The sequence below is a fragment of the Seriola aureovittata genome, chromosome 15 (genome assembly GCF_021018895.1).
Source record: "Seriola aureovittata isolate HTS-2021-v1 ecotype China chromosome 15, ASM2101889v1, whole genome shotgun sequence".
Taxonomy (NCBI): domain Eukaryota; kingdom Metazoa; phylum Chordata; class Actinopteri; order Carangiformes; family Carangidae; genus Seriola; species Seriola aureovittata.
This window is the reverse complement of record NC_079378.1, coordinates 10,420,712-10,435,512: the sequence shown is the minus strand read 5'-3', so window position 1 is coordinate 10,435,512 and position 14,801 is coordinate 10,420,712. Positions and strand designations below refer to the sequence as shown.

General features: G+C 39.2%; 1 protein-coding gene across 2 annotated transcripts in view; it reads right to left on the bottom strand.

Annotated features, from left to right (window-relative positions):
* septin8a (septin 8a) overlaps positions 1-14,801 on the bottom strand; it is a 39,585-nt gene that overhangs the window by 16,988 nt on the left and 7,796 nt on the right. For both annotated transcript variants that reach the window (XM_056398173.1, XM_056398175.1), the window contains exons 2-6: positions 13,236-13,350; positions 12,746-12,941; positions 9,578-9,764; positions 3,719-3,880; positions 2,136-2,232 (exon numbers count right to left, since the gene is read on the bottom strand). In XM_056398173.1, coding sequence (XP_056254148.1) covers positions 2,136-2,232; positions 3,719-3,880; positions 9,578-9,764; positions 12,746-12,941; positions 13,236-13,350 — 757 coding nt within the window. The remainder of the gene's footprint in view (positions 1-2,135; positions 2,233-3,718; positions 3,881-9,577; positions 9,765-12,745; positions 12,942-13,235; positions 13,351-14,801) is intronic.

The window sequence follows — 14,801 nt, the reverse complement described above, 5'->3', positions numbered from 1 at the left end:
GGAGTCCAGAGGAATCTGTCCCCCAAGAGACACACAGCAGGCTTTATAAATAACCATAGAGCGTCCTCTGAGAGTTGGGGAATGACAGTGGTCAGTGGATAATGGATAGAGGAAAGGAAGAGAGAGTGAGGACACAAGAGCAGTAAACCGAGGAAAGGAATGAAGAGAGCTGGAAGGAGGGAATGAGAGAGAGAGAAAACATCCATGAGAGTATAACTCCCATCTGAGCAGTAATATTCTCACAGCACTACTCTGCCTGACATTATTAAATTAAACTGTTTACCATCATTGACAAGCACAGAGGAATGAGCCTCGGGAAACAAAGATCCCAGGATCCCTGACACGATAGATGGTGTCTCCAGGGGCAACGCATGCACGCAGACTTATGACGGCAGAGCAACATACGGTACATGAACACCATACACATCACAGACACAGAGACACACACTGGCAAAATCCCAAAACAATCTCCACCCACTCGCCCTTCATTCCACAGTGTCACTCCGCATGAAGTCACACTCACAGCTGTGCAGGGCACTCCGCGTTGAGAGGGAGGGTATAAATAAAGAGGAAAAACGGTTGAACGCACTCACCGCTCTGCCACAAGCAGGACACATCTCCCACCATGGATAGTGATAGTACACTTGCTCGTTCAGCTGATGACTTTTATTATGTGATGTTTCTCCATATGTGCAAAACATAACATAACTACCAGCGTGTGGTATAAAATAGATCTTACAAGTTTTTTTTTTAAACAAAGATATTTCATATACTCTCGACAAATCAATCAACTAATCAGCTCTAGCCTTTATTTCCCACTTCGAATCCACACTTACTGCTTTGGGATGGCATCCACATGAACACACAAACAGAGGCGGAGTGAAAGAGCAAGCCTGAGCAGCCTGCAGGGGTATGGAAAGAGAATGAGCCATGGACTTCCTCAAAAATGATACACCCATGACCACTTCCAGACACGTCCACAGTGCAGGAAAATCCAGGAAGAATCACTACACATGCACACTCATATAATGGCATAATAAAAAACTGTACCACAATTCAAGTACTGACATTGTGCCTTAATTGGTTGAAATACATTTGAATAAGTTCCATTAACATATAAAGCACTCCTCCCACATTTGGACATTTACCTATTTAATACCTGTAACCTGGCAACCAAAGCTAAAGAATATACAAACTAACCAGCATCGTCACACTTATATGGGGCAACATGACTTGACAAGTATTTATAACTACATTTGCGACTGGGGTTTAGTTATCAAACGTTTGATCTTCCAAGTATACTTGACACAGGAAACTACTGTTCAAGACCTTCCTGTTTGCAAGAGAAGTCATGACTGAACTTGGACGGATCAGCAAATCTGTAGTCAGTGACTCACAGGAAGTGACTGAGTAATAATCAACTGTCACTTAATAAAATTAACCCTTTTTCCATGGAACTATCTCTCTTTGAGGCATCTCAGAGTTTTTTATAGTTGTCCAATTAAAGTTCGGATCAGGGCTGCAAGTAAAAATAATTTGCATTATAGGTCAATATAAATTAATTTTATGATTAATGAATTAATCTCTTGCTGTACAAGATGAATTGTGCTGACAAAATTTCCCTGAGGCCATGGTTTTCAATGTCTTGTTTTGTCCGACCAACAGCCTGAAAGCCAAAGATATTCAGTTTACCATCATAGAAAAGCAAAAAAAACAAAATTCATACCGAGAGGCATTTTTTTTGTAACAAAATAAAATAAAATAAAAAAATAATAAAAATAAAAAAAGATTCGAACTGTTATTTGATTAATCCATTTATGGAATACTTGTTGTGGCTCTTCCTTGGATAAATGTTAATGAAATGTGGTATGATAACAACCATACACTTCCAACACCAGACTTGTGCCTATCATCACACTATAAATGTGAAAATGCACAGTTTGGCCTCTCTCTGTCTTATTTCTTAAAATATTCATTCTGTAGCGGTGTGGAAAAAGAAGGAGTTACACATCACCTGACCACTTTATGTACTCACTGTTGCGTCTGCTTGAGAAACACAAATACCAACACACCCACCCAACCACCGAACCACCCACACACACACCCTAATTAACTTTCTTGTAGATGGGTCTCACCTTGCACAACACCCCAGGGGTACTGTCTGGCCCTCACTGTTTTGTTGCCCACTTTGACCTCTTCCACGCTACCAACCACAGCAAACGGCAGATGGGCCTGCACAGGAAAAGAATTTAAGTGTTAGAAAGCTCGAGAGGTCACAGGGGAAACAGGAGGCATAACCAGGAACTGATACCTGGCTCCATGCGTCTTCTGGGTTACACTTTCTCAGTTTTTTTTTTCCTGCCAGTATTTTGTACAGCACAGAATGTTTCATGAGTCAAATTTCACTTGATACAACCATGCTGTTGTGCAGCTATAAAACAACAAAATGGATAAATAAAAATAGTGTTTAATTTCAAATAAAACTTGTTTCACTGTGGCTGTCGTCCCTCTTATCTTTCACAACCAGACCACAGCAGAGCCAAGTGTAACCATGTTGACATATGAGCTGCACCAGAGCCCTGTTTTAAGTTTAACATGTGGCTCAGTTGGGAGTGTGAGGCCTATTTTGTTGAAGTGATTAAACGTGCACACACACACACACAAAAACACACACACATTTTCTTATTGCTCTAAGAGCTACTACGCCTCGTTAGGATCGACAGGGAGGCATCATGGGGAAAACATGCCCCATAGCAACCTCAAAAATTAGGTGGCGAGTTGAAACCAGCTGGCTGGTTGCAGCACAGAGGAACAAGCTGGTGAGTGTGGGCGCTGATGTAACCAACTATGAATAAATACATGGGGATACTGTACAACGACTGTGCCCGAGAGAACCAAATGCAGTCTTATTTATCCATGAGAGAATTCACTGTTTGTGAGCATTTTTACATGTGTGGGTGTGTGTTTGAGCACAGAGTTATTATACATCATTCCCATTATACAATTGGAGAGGGCTAAATATTCTCTGTAGTAAAATGTATTTGTGCTTACTGCCTGAGCAAAAGTTATTTACTGAATATTCAGTTACAGAACAACTCAAAGTCTTTCGGTACCTCTCAGTAACTGGTTTATTTTAACAATGTAAAATGTACAAATGAACATATAAAACCAGTTGGAGGAAAGCATGCACCGCCATGAAATTCATAAATTCTTTTTATTATGGAAAGAATGGGGAACTTGTGCAATTTTGTGTTAAACAATGTATAACATTTGTATATACTGTATGTCCAAGCACATACCCAGGGTGAGCTAATATTTGGACATATTTTTAGTGTTTTTCCATGTGTACAGTCACAGATTTGTGGGATTTCCAAGTGTAAAGAAACATTACTTTCTAGCTCATGTGTTAAAAGCAAATACAACAGTGTCAAAATATGCTGCCATTACCAGATGTGTAACACATGTGGTCCTAAAGACATGATGGTATAAGATATCTTAAAAACGAAATCCTTTAAATCCAACAAAAAAGCCTATCACTTTTACTTGTCAACATATCCGGCAGTCATTTCAACATGTCATAAGCACAAAACCCAAAGTCTGAGTCTGAGATGTTATCATCTAAACAACACACATACGGTGGTGAAAATTAATTAAAAAGACTTATTGAGTGCATGAGACTACTTGAGTGTGTTTGCTGGAATGTCACAACAGGACTTACGTTCATGGAGGCGTTGATCTCACTGACTGCTTCGTCATCTGTTGGGAACTGATATATCTGGACACCATTGCTCACCAGCTCACTCATAATCTTTATTTTGAACTTATGGAGCTCACTCTTGGAGATTGTGTCTGCTTTGGCAATGATGGGAATGATGTTGACCTGAGGAAAGGATGAGAAAAATAGAGAGAGACAGGGGGCAGGGGGGGTTAGTCTTCAAAAATGTACAAGCATTCCTGTTTTGAAAGCTGCTTTGTGTATACATAGTTTAGCCTGCTTTGACCTGCAGCTTCATGGTAGGACAAAACATACCTGTCAAGTTTAATATCATACCAAATGTTTTAACTTCCATTTGTCACCAGGCCATAAAGAAATACTGCAAAAAAGCTAAATTAAACATGCTAAAGACCAAAATAAAAACATATACCAAACTAAGTACATTGCTAAATATGTCTGAGGAAGCATATGAGACCATATGCAGCAAAACCGTACAGTGAATAAGCTCAGTCAGAACCCCGACAGATAAATAAAACAAACAGTGATTATGAAAACAAATTAGGCTCCATCTCCGATCAGCAGCAGATGTGCAGAAATAAACACACAGTTTGTCTGCATTCCTCTGTATGGCTGCATTACCCAAATCACTAACTGGGAGGATGGGGAGGATTCCTGCAGATTCACTCATCAATTCCATAGTGTGCCTGAGAGCAAGAGCTAGAGCTTGTTAGGAGTCAAATTACAGACTCATCATACTTTATTGGATCATTAATTTGCAGCAGGCCAGCCAGTATCATGTTGTTACCCTTATTTAGCAAAGCAACTTTATTAATTGCTTCAATTCAATGCTGCCTCGTGTGGCCACTAAGGCAGAGTCAAGTATCTTGAAATGGTCAGTGAAGAGGGTGGGGTCAGTGATATTTGGTAATTTCCCACAACCGGGTTTTCCCAACTGGCCAAAGAGTATTCCCAAATAGTTCTTAGTGTTTGTTCTGAACCACTAAGATCACCAGACGGGTTGCTGTAACCACATCAAAGCAGTCACATGTAAGATAATCACTGAAAAAAAAAAAGAAAAAAAGAATTCACGTACAGAAGCCTGATATTTATGGCACTTTTTGTTTTAATCTTACTTATCTTATTTCTCAGAGAAAATATCTGTAAATTAAATAACTGATTTGGTTACCCTTATCATCAGTCTTTTCCTTATGTCAATTTGGGGGATAATAATGCTCTAAGGTTCTGAAACTACATTCCCATGATCCAGAACGCTTTGGGGGATGTAAAAACAAAGTACAATATTGCCATTGAGTCAATTAGCTATGGGTAACAACTTGAGCCCCAGTTTTGACTATTTCTTCACATTTTGGCAAATTGGTACTGTTAAAAGTATGCCGAATTAGCTATTAAGAGTTCCTGTTTGCAACGTACCCATGGATGCACAAACAACTATAACTGCATTACTTGGTAGTGAGGAAAATTGAAAAGCGTGACAATTTTTGAAGTTAAGTTTTGAAGTTAAAAAGGAGCATAGTCTTTTCTATCATTTCTGAATTTACAAACATTTACGAAGACAGTGGCATCCTTGTAATGTGCAAGTCACGCTGAATCTAAAAATATGTGTATCGTGTCTGTGTGTTCAGATTTGATTGAGTTATGGCTCCTAGAAGTAGTATTCATTTTGACACAAATTATGGCAATTGTGTACTAGGGAGTTCAAAGCAGCTCCAGCTGATGACCATGTTGATAAGCAGAACAAATGTGGGTCTCCCCTTCAACACACAGTTCAAAATCTCTGATTTTTGTTTGTAGGCTTGCACAAGATCAAACAAAAAGTAATAATCTGAAACTATACTACTAAATCACCCAACTCTGAGAGTAAATTACAAGTCGTGATAAAAACCCATGTACATTTGACTCAGGAGAGATGATGAGACATTTCCAAGGTTAGAAGGAAATATCAATCCTTGTTTGCCAAATGACCTCTACAAACTGAGTCTCCTACATCTTAATATTAGATAATTAACAAACAATGGTTTCCTCCTTTTCAAGAAAAATCTTCATTTTAAACAAAGTACACGTCCTTCAGACTCTTATCTCTCTTCCTGCCTTCATCCACCACAATCCACACTTGCTCTGCTCGGCCTCAACCATCCTCTGTCAGGAGGGGTGATTCATAACCCATCTACAAGAAAAACACCATTGTCTAGCCTTGACAACAAAATCTACAGTCTGAGGCAAAAGCTGTTTCTGGTCAGCTTCCCTGTCTTTTCCTGTGACAGGGCAAAACCTGGCAGACAGCTCTGTTCATTTATCTTTAGTTTGCAGACGAAAGCTAATATTCACACATAGAAATGTTCCCATAGACATGAATATAATTCAGCACGAAAACCAAAAATGTGACTGTGGACCATAGTTTTGCATTCATGAGGATGGAGCCAGTCTTGAAACGCTCTCATGGCAATTAGTATTTTTAATTAATAAATCATCTTCAATCCTCTTTTATCTGAAATGTGAGAATTTGCTGATTTTGTGCAGGTTAGGTTTTAGGTTTTGGTGAATTTATTATTTACTGTTTAGTGAATCAGGTAATCGAAAAAAATAACCAGTGTGGTGAATCAATACTGAAAATAGTCACTTCAAGCCCTACTTGGTTGGGAAAACCAACTACTTTCTGCGGTCCACCTGTGGCCATCTAAAGCTCATATATTAAATAAATAAAACTGAAAATGTGCAAAGGCTGAATTGGCGAGTAGCTGCTGCAAATATTGCCTGCAACACATTTATTCTATCTAGAAAGAGACCGCTGCATAAACCCCATCAAGCCTGTAAAAACAAAACAATGTCACATCCACGGTGTGGTCACTCGACATTGGCTTGGTTTCAGAGAAAACAGTGGTCATATTGCACATTGTGGAAAGATTGCTAGGACAGAGCCACTGAGGTCAGACTGCTCTTCACTGTGGCCACCCACTCAGGCTAAAACTGAATCCATTGTTGCACTCACTATGCTGTAAATCACTTTGGATAAAAGTGCCTGCTGCCAACATTGCTGTTATTTTGCACTTTCTGGTGCTGTGCAACTGAAAAAAAAGCCTGTGAATAACTAAAAAGGCCCATCTTAGCCACACCAGAGGTTCACAAGAAAGAGAGTTTGGCTCTTGTGAAAGGACGGGGCGATTTAGCTGTAGTAAGCTGCTTTGCTTTCGCACATACTAGGGGAGAATGTAGCAGGTAAGCTGCTATACGATAGCGAACGCATTTATCTCATGTTAACTGCTTTGCTATGGTTCATATAAAAAGGGATAAAAATAATAAGGTAAGCTACCATGGCTTGGTTCAAAGCAAGCAGGACACAGAGAGTTGGCTGTGTATCCTGTGGTGGTTTGGATGGTATTAGGGGACAGTTGGCAAACACAGGGTGGCAGGTTTTGATCACTCTGTTGGCTGGTAAAGACAGAACAGAGGCTCAGCAATAAGAGTCCTGAATTTGGATCTCGGACCTTTTAAGTTTGTGTGGTTTTCTCTCAGGTCAGGACACTATTTTGGTTTTCTCATGGGAATAATTAAGGATAGTAGAGTTACTCCTGTCATTGTTCTTCACTATGGCTTTGCCCTTAAAAACACAGATGATTCTCAGGTAAAGTTCTAGTGCAGGGTGGTTTAATTTGGATAAATCAAAAAGTATTAAGTATTAAAAACTATTTAAAAACATTTATAAGACTTGCAAATGTAATTTTTTTTACTATTTGATTTGAAAAAATTAATAATTAGTGAGTTTAAACATCCCTAAGAACTTCAAAGCCTGGTTAAGATCCACTCTGTGATAAATTATAAATATCTTTTTCTGAAATCCTCATAAAACTATTAACTGTCCCTTAAGAGCGACAGTTGGCTGAGGTAGTCGATCATTTTTCTGAATAGTATCAGGAGCCATTTCGCAGAGATGCGCAGTCGTGCCTTGATAGTTGGCAGAGGTAAACCAGCAGGTTTTTGGTCACACGCTGACCATCTGCTTTGTTCTAGATTTATTATCATTGCATCAATGGATATAAACAGGACTAAAGCTGCCACTTTGTCAATCCTACAGCAGTGCTATCAGTAGTTATATGTAAAAACTAAAAAGGCAGTAGAGGCAGTAAGCAAAGTCTTCAGGGCCACGGACCAGAAAATCAATTTGACTGATGTAACAAAACTTGATTAATAAACCTTATAGTTTTATGACTGGATATAAACAAGCAGCGCACGCCCATAAAATCATACAAATGCATGTCCAAAAAGACAAATGCTACTTTGTCCTCTACGTGCAGTGCTCTCACTTAAAGTACTTGTAGATGTCAAAGCTAAACAGAATGAAATGTGGATGTTTGCATATAATCAGTAAAGTATTTCACACCCTCCCAACATAGAACAAAATCCTGAGCGACAGCTATTCTCTCATTATTGTCTTAAGTCAAACAAGTGCATACAGAGCTAAAGACGAACAAATCTTCACTTTCGGATTTTGGCTGCCTCTTTATCTTCGCTCACTGTCTCCTGTGCTTTGTGAACATGTGTTTTGAAATGTTTTGTGGAGCGTTTCCCTTTCGCCTTAAATTCCACACTTCCCACTCTTTGAGACCATGATTGAGGATCCACACTCAATGGTTTTAGCTGCGTTTATCACACTAAGCATTTCCCAAAAACATTTTATGAAATGTTGAATTTATTTAAGTGTGTTATAAAGTAGATAGAAATTGTTTATATCAGTACCATATATGTAAATAAAATCTTTTCTGTTAAAAAGGGCCTATTTGTAAGTTTTCTCTGTCACTGAACGTGGTTTCTTGCCACGAGTGGGTGGTGGTGATGGTCGCTTACCAAGAGCTTCAGCCATCATCTTTGCAATACAAGAGGTTATAATACGCCCTCTGAGCAGTGCTACTTCTTCAGGACAGAGGGGTTGGTTATGTGGCTATGTAGAAATAGCATTAAAAATAGTCCTTTAATATTAATTTCCATAGACTGATATGGATTATAAAGACAGGGATCTGGCAGGTAACATAAGTAACAATAGCTGCAATGGCAGGGCAAGCTACAGAGACTCAAACTTTTACGACAAAATTGAAACTGTTACATTTTGACAAATACAAAACGGCTCTGGCTAAGACCATCCCCACTAACCCTCACTGTGTCTCTAGTGAGTTGCACTCATAGGATGTATGGCAAAACATGGAGCCACCAGCCAATAATCTGTGTAGTAATACTCACACAAGAGCAATGAAAAAGCCACAAATCAATGTGGCTCTGAATGTGACTATTGACTGGAGTACAGCTGTGTGTTGTCCTATAAACACATCAACCATGTCAAACTGGAACACAATTAGTAAGATGAGCACAATGAAAATGTATTTCAAGACCAACTGGTACATTTCTATTTAATGGATGACAATTAAAAAGAAATGTGACAAGACTGTTTCAAACTGCAAATCTGTTCATATAGGGCAAGTTTTCCCAAGAATCTGGGTTATTAAAGTCTAAACCTCATTCTCTTTCCACAGAAACAGCCAAATAAGTTCACTCCAGAGAATGGCATGTGAATTTTTCTTGAAATCCTATATGCTGAAATGGAAGCTTTGCGTTCACTGCAGAACTTTTCTTCAAGCTTTATTCTTTTGAACCCACACCCCTGCAGAAAGATCAGGGATCTCCATACCTCAGTGAAATGCACACCGGTCACAGTGAAACGGAGGTCAGATTTCAGCAACACTGATGTTATTCACAGACAATGGGGAAGGACCAGGAGTGTGTGAGTGTGCTTTTTGCCAAAGGGAAGACCATAATATGAAAATGGATGTGCGTTTGCGTGTTGATTGTGTGTACCTTGCTGTCCAGTTTTTTCATAGTGACAAGGTCCAGAGACTTGAGGGAGTGTCCTGTAGGGGCGATGAAATAAAGGCAGATGTGGATCCTGGTGTCATGGTAGTTAAACAGTGAGCGTTTGATCTTCAGCTCTTCCTGGAGATAGTTTTCGAACTGAGTGTCGATGTAGTCAACAATGGGCTTGTAACTGTGGAGACAGCCGAAGAGAAATTGTTAGGATTTATGTCTCCGAGGATAAAAGAAAAATCATTTGTGCATTAGTAATGAGTATAAAAGGAAATACGAACTTGTCGCTCAGGAAATGAACCGAGACAGTTATGTTTTCAGTAACTGTGTGACCTGAGTCTATGCCAAGATCAGTTTAGAGCTGTACAGCTTAGTGCTACATGAAATTTGCGTTCGGCTTATGGGAGTCTGGTCGAAACAAATCACAGTGGCTGCAAAACATCCTGCCTTCTCTCACAGTGCTGTACTGGGCTTTGCAGCCAACAGTATCAACAGTAAATCAATGAAAATTAAGAAAAAGCAGTATGAAAACAGTTTGTAGCAGTGTAGTATTTGCTTTTGTGCACTTTGCATGCGTAGTCTTACACTTTATATATTTTGGCTATCCACAAGGCTGTAAATGACCTGCGTTGCTGCAGGATATTAACTTTGACAATAACCAGAAGGCAAGGAAAATAACTTTTTTTCCCCAGATACTACAATTGTTTTTTCTATAGTAGATTTGCCTAACTTATATTAAAGCATACAGTATTTCAAAAAATCTATTACATTTCACCTTGTAGAGACATGCAGGTTTGCTGAATCTGAAAATATTTGAAAACATTATCCAACCTTATAGATTTGATGAATACAATAATTTTTCCTAATTTGAGATTAACACACTGCCACTTGCTTTTGTTTCATAGAGAATATTTTCAGTTTTTCCATTTGGATTCACTGTTACATACCTCAAGTAGCATCGAGGAATCAAAAAAAGACACGCAATTCAACTGGGTCAGAACAGAAGTGTTGTCTGATTCTGTACTTCTTCCCCACTACAGCAATTATCAAGTTGAAATATCAAGAAATATTAAATATTCTTTAATGCAAATGACAAATTATGTTTGTTAATGCAGCAGCACCATTGATCCCTGCATGCTGTATTTAACGTAATTAAACCCCACACCAGTCACCAGCCTAAGTGGGAGGGTCATGAGACAGTTCAAAGATCAAAGATGTTTTAGGCCACATTCACAAAGCTTGTTTGCAGCTTTAAGTCATTTATAGTTCGGTTCATTTTGAGAGATGAGAACAAGACAATTAGAAGTCAGCCACATAAACTGCATCATGGTTGCCTAAAATTAAAAAAAAGTAAATAAATAAAAAAAAGTGTCTTTCTTGTGAAATGCTTGTGGTTTATTAGTCACCGAGTCTCACAGTCATAGCTTAGCTCTCACTTTACCTGTTAGCATATTCAGACAACAAACCTCTGTAGTTGTGATAATTTTGTTGAGATAATCTATGTTTGAAATGTTCAATTAAAACGTATTCGTTTTTCACAATTCTACCAGCACAACCTCAGAACTATGTTTTGAAACAGACTTTGCTGTAGTTCCCAGACAAATGTGCAATGCGTATGTTGTGTTGCGACACTTGGCTGCTAAACCACCAACCTCAGCCTCATTGGTTCCAGCTGGTGTCACCTCTGCTTTCACATTTCCTTCAGCTCACACTGGCAATGGCAGGATTCACAAGCAAAATTGTGCACCGAGCAATGTCAAACATCTGAATCACCTCCTGATTCCACATCAGTCACAGGGACCCCCCACTGTTTCAAAGTGACTGAAGTGTAACCCACACGTTCGTATCTTCAATGAAGTGCCTGCTACACTACAAGTGCTCTGCTACAATGTGAACACTAGAGAAGGAAATTACAGAGGTTGTCATGTTAAACTTATAGTTAGGGGCATGAATCAGACAGATCTTTGCCCTATGAATGAGCAACTTGTGACACCAATAAACTAAAATTGTTGCTTACTAGAAAAATCCTCTTGTTAACCATTATCATGGTTCATGTACACTGTTGATAATTACCTAAATTAGCAGCCAACTATACTTGTTGGTAATCTTGTCAACTTTTCAACACCGAAATCCTCAGCTGGAAGCATGTTTATAGTAATCTGTCGTCTCCCTTCACATCTATCTTCAATCTTCTCTGTGGAATGCATCAACCCTGACCTTTTGAAGCTCTCTCAGTGTGCATTTACAGTCTGCTGCAGGAGTCCGTCCTTCAGCATGTCGGTTTATACTGCCAACAGAGAAAGCTGCTATCAAAGGGCGTGAGAGTGCTGCTTGCTGGCTAGGTCACAACATGAACACTCCATTCCACAGCTGAATGTTAAAAAAAACAAATCAACTATTTCCTCTTTATTGCAACAGTCCCACTTTGTCCTGTTTCCATCCTACTGAGAAAAGCAAAATGTGCAGAAATCTGGACTGATATCAGTTTGTGTCTGTTTCTCTCATTTGTATCCTAGGCAACGTGGATCTAATTTGGGCAAAACTATGGCGTTGTCATCTTGCAACTAGAAAGTAGGGTTTGGATAAGGATTGACAGGAAAATCTGTTGTTACTCCAGTCATGAGTCAGATGGAAAAGACATATATTTCATGCATGTGCTCTGACTATCAGATGGAAAGGAATTTGCCTTATGGAACAATATGATTATTGTTTATGAGAAATTATATTAAAACAGTCCTGATCCAATAAATGGTACTGTTTGTAAGATTTACCATGTTTTTTTTTTTTTTCTTCTACAGTCATCTAAATTTTCCTACAGCTTGATTCAAACCATGGACAGTATGATTTTGGTGATCAGCAGGTCAAGAAATATCTATGGATTTATTTTGAGACATCTACAATATACATATTTTTTCTTATCATTCAAAATCCCTTTCTTTGTTTTATTTCAATGACTAACCTGAACATAGGACTTGCTTCTTATTGAAATACAGTAATTGATCTGATGTTGAAACAGGTTACTTGTATTATAGACAGTTTTAACTGAACTCCCTGAATGTCTTTTGACCTACACATCTCTAAAAACCATGATTACAAGGAATTGTCAACCATGAAGTCATGTCACTGTCTTATCACTATCTATTATCATTTCATCGTCCTCACCTATCCTCTTTGTTGATCTGATCACCGAAGCCAACAGTATCAACAATCGTCAGTTTGAGGTGGACGTTGCTTTCTTGCAGGTCGTAAGTTCGCGGCCGCAGATACACGCCGTTCTGATAATGGCTCGCCTCTTCGTTCTCAAACATGGTGTTGAAAAGTGTGTTCATTAACGTTGACTTGCCAATACCAGTCTCCCCTGTGGATAGAAGGAACCGGAGAGAGACGAGAGAGAGAGAGAAAGAGAGAGTTAAAGTACTAAGTCACCGGGGAGTAATTCATCAGCTTTCAGACGTGGCTTTTTACTGCAACACAAGCGAGAGGCCTGTGCATTTCTTTTATGTCAGGAAAAACACACTAGAGGGAAAACAAAACAAATACAGAAATGTTCAGTAGTTACAGCATGGCATTTCCATGAGTTGCTAACTGTATGCCATATGCAACACATTGTCTCTCACACACACTGCACACACGGCTGTCGGTTTGTACTCACCTACACACAGAATGTTAAAACAAAATCCCTGTGTAACCGATTTACTGACCAGTTGGTCAGGGAGGCTGTCAAATCCAACATGGCCGCCCAAGCTCAGGTTACGCTTCTCTTCGTTCTGAAAAACACAGACAAAAACAAAACAAAAAGAATCAAAACTCCTTCCTGCATACGTGGAAAACACAAGGGGAAGACATTAGTCAGAGGTAGGAAGTGTTGGGTGGTAGAGAAGCTGAAACCTTCACATTCCTATGCAAATGAACATCAAAGACCCTCTGTTCATTCTGCAGATGTAAAACCCATCAACTAACATTATGAGTTAGGTAATCAGGGCCTGCAGCGAGGATGAGCTTCAAGAGTAATCATTCGGAAAGCATGAGCAACTAAAGTCATTTCCACACAAAGATGCACTTTAAAAGAAACAACCAGGGAAATGAGCTGATTCAGTGATTTAATACAGAGTATGGAAAATGAAAATATCTTCAGTTGGGAATAAAAGTTGTTTATAAAGTTGAAGGATGTAAAAAAAAAAAAAAATGTTCTGCAGTTTTTTTACTCATCAGTCACAGAAATGTTTCAAAGCTATTCCTTTGTTTAACTTCAGCACTGATGCACTGACACCACAGCCACAGCACAAGCAATGAGTACACGAGATGAAACCATTTATCTTAATTTAGCCCCTTTATCATCATGTTTTCCAAAACAATCAAAGTGAGTGTGACAAGACAAAATGATCTCCAATCACCACAGCTACTGTAAATTATTGCAAAGACCATGCACAAACACTGTAATCAATCTGCATTTGGAGGGAGAGCATCCTGGAACTAAAAGCACAAAGATTACTGATCTACAGCAAACCAAAGACAGACAGGTACTTTTGGGTTGTAAGCGTTTTCACCTTTGATCTCCCTTATCTAACCCATCTTGACTGAAGAAGAAGAGGCAGTCAGTGAGGAGAGAAGAGTGTGTTAGAGCTGTAGAGGACGGGAACAGACAGCACCTTGAGATGAATGGGGCCACCCGAGCTCGTCTGGCTCAGCCACGAAGGACTGCATATTTGAAGGCTGATGTCACCGAGCGCAGGCAGCCTGAGAGCAGAGCAGAGCTCAGCTGAATGCAGCCTGACCGTACTGAACTGAGTGGGGACAGGCTCTGCATACACAGCAGATGAGTTATAAACCTGATTGAACCACACAATATAGGATGAGCAATGTGTGTGTGTGTGTGTATATATATTTATATATATATATTTATATGTATGTATGTATGTGTGTGTGTGTGCGTGTGTGTAAGTAAAAGGGAAAAAAAAGAGAAAGAGCTTAATGTGTCAGGCAACACAGCTGAAGTAATCTGACGTGAGCTAAGCTAGGCAATACTGAGCCAAGCTGCAACGTGCTGTGAGTTTATTACAGTCCATTAACACAGGTGTTCAATTACAAAAAAAAATATACAAGCTATAATTGTGCTTCAAGTGAAGCTGTTTGTAAAACATTCAGCAAAACGAAGACATATGTTTCATGGCAAGTCAGGTAGCAGGACGGCCACTGTCAGAAACAGAAAACATTCAAT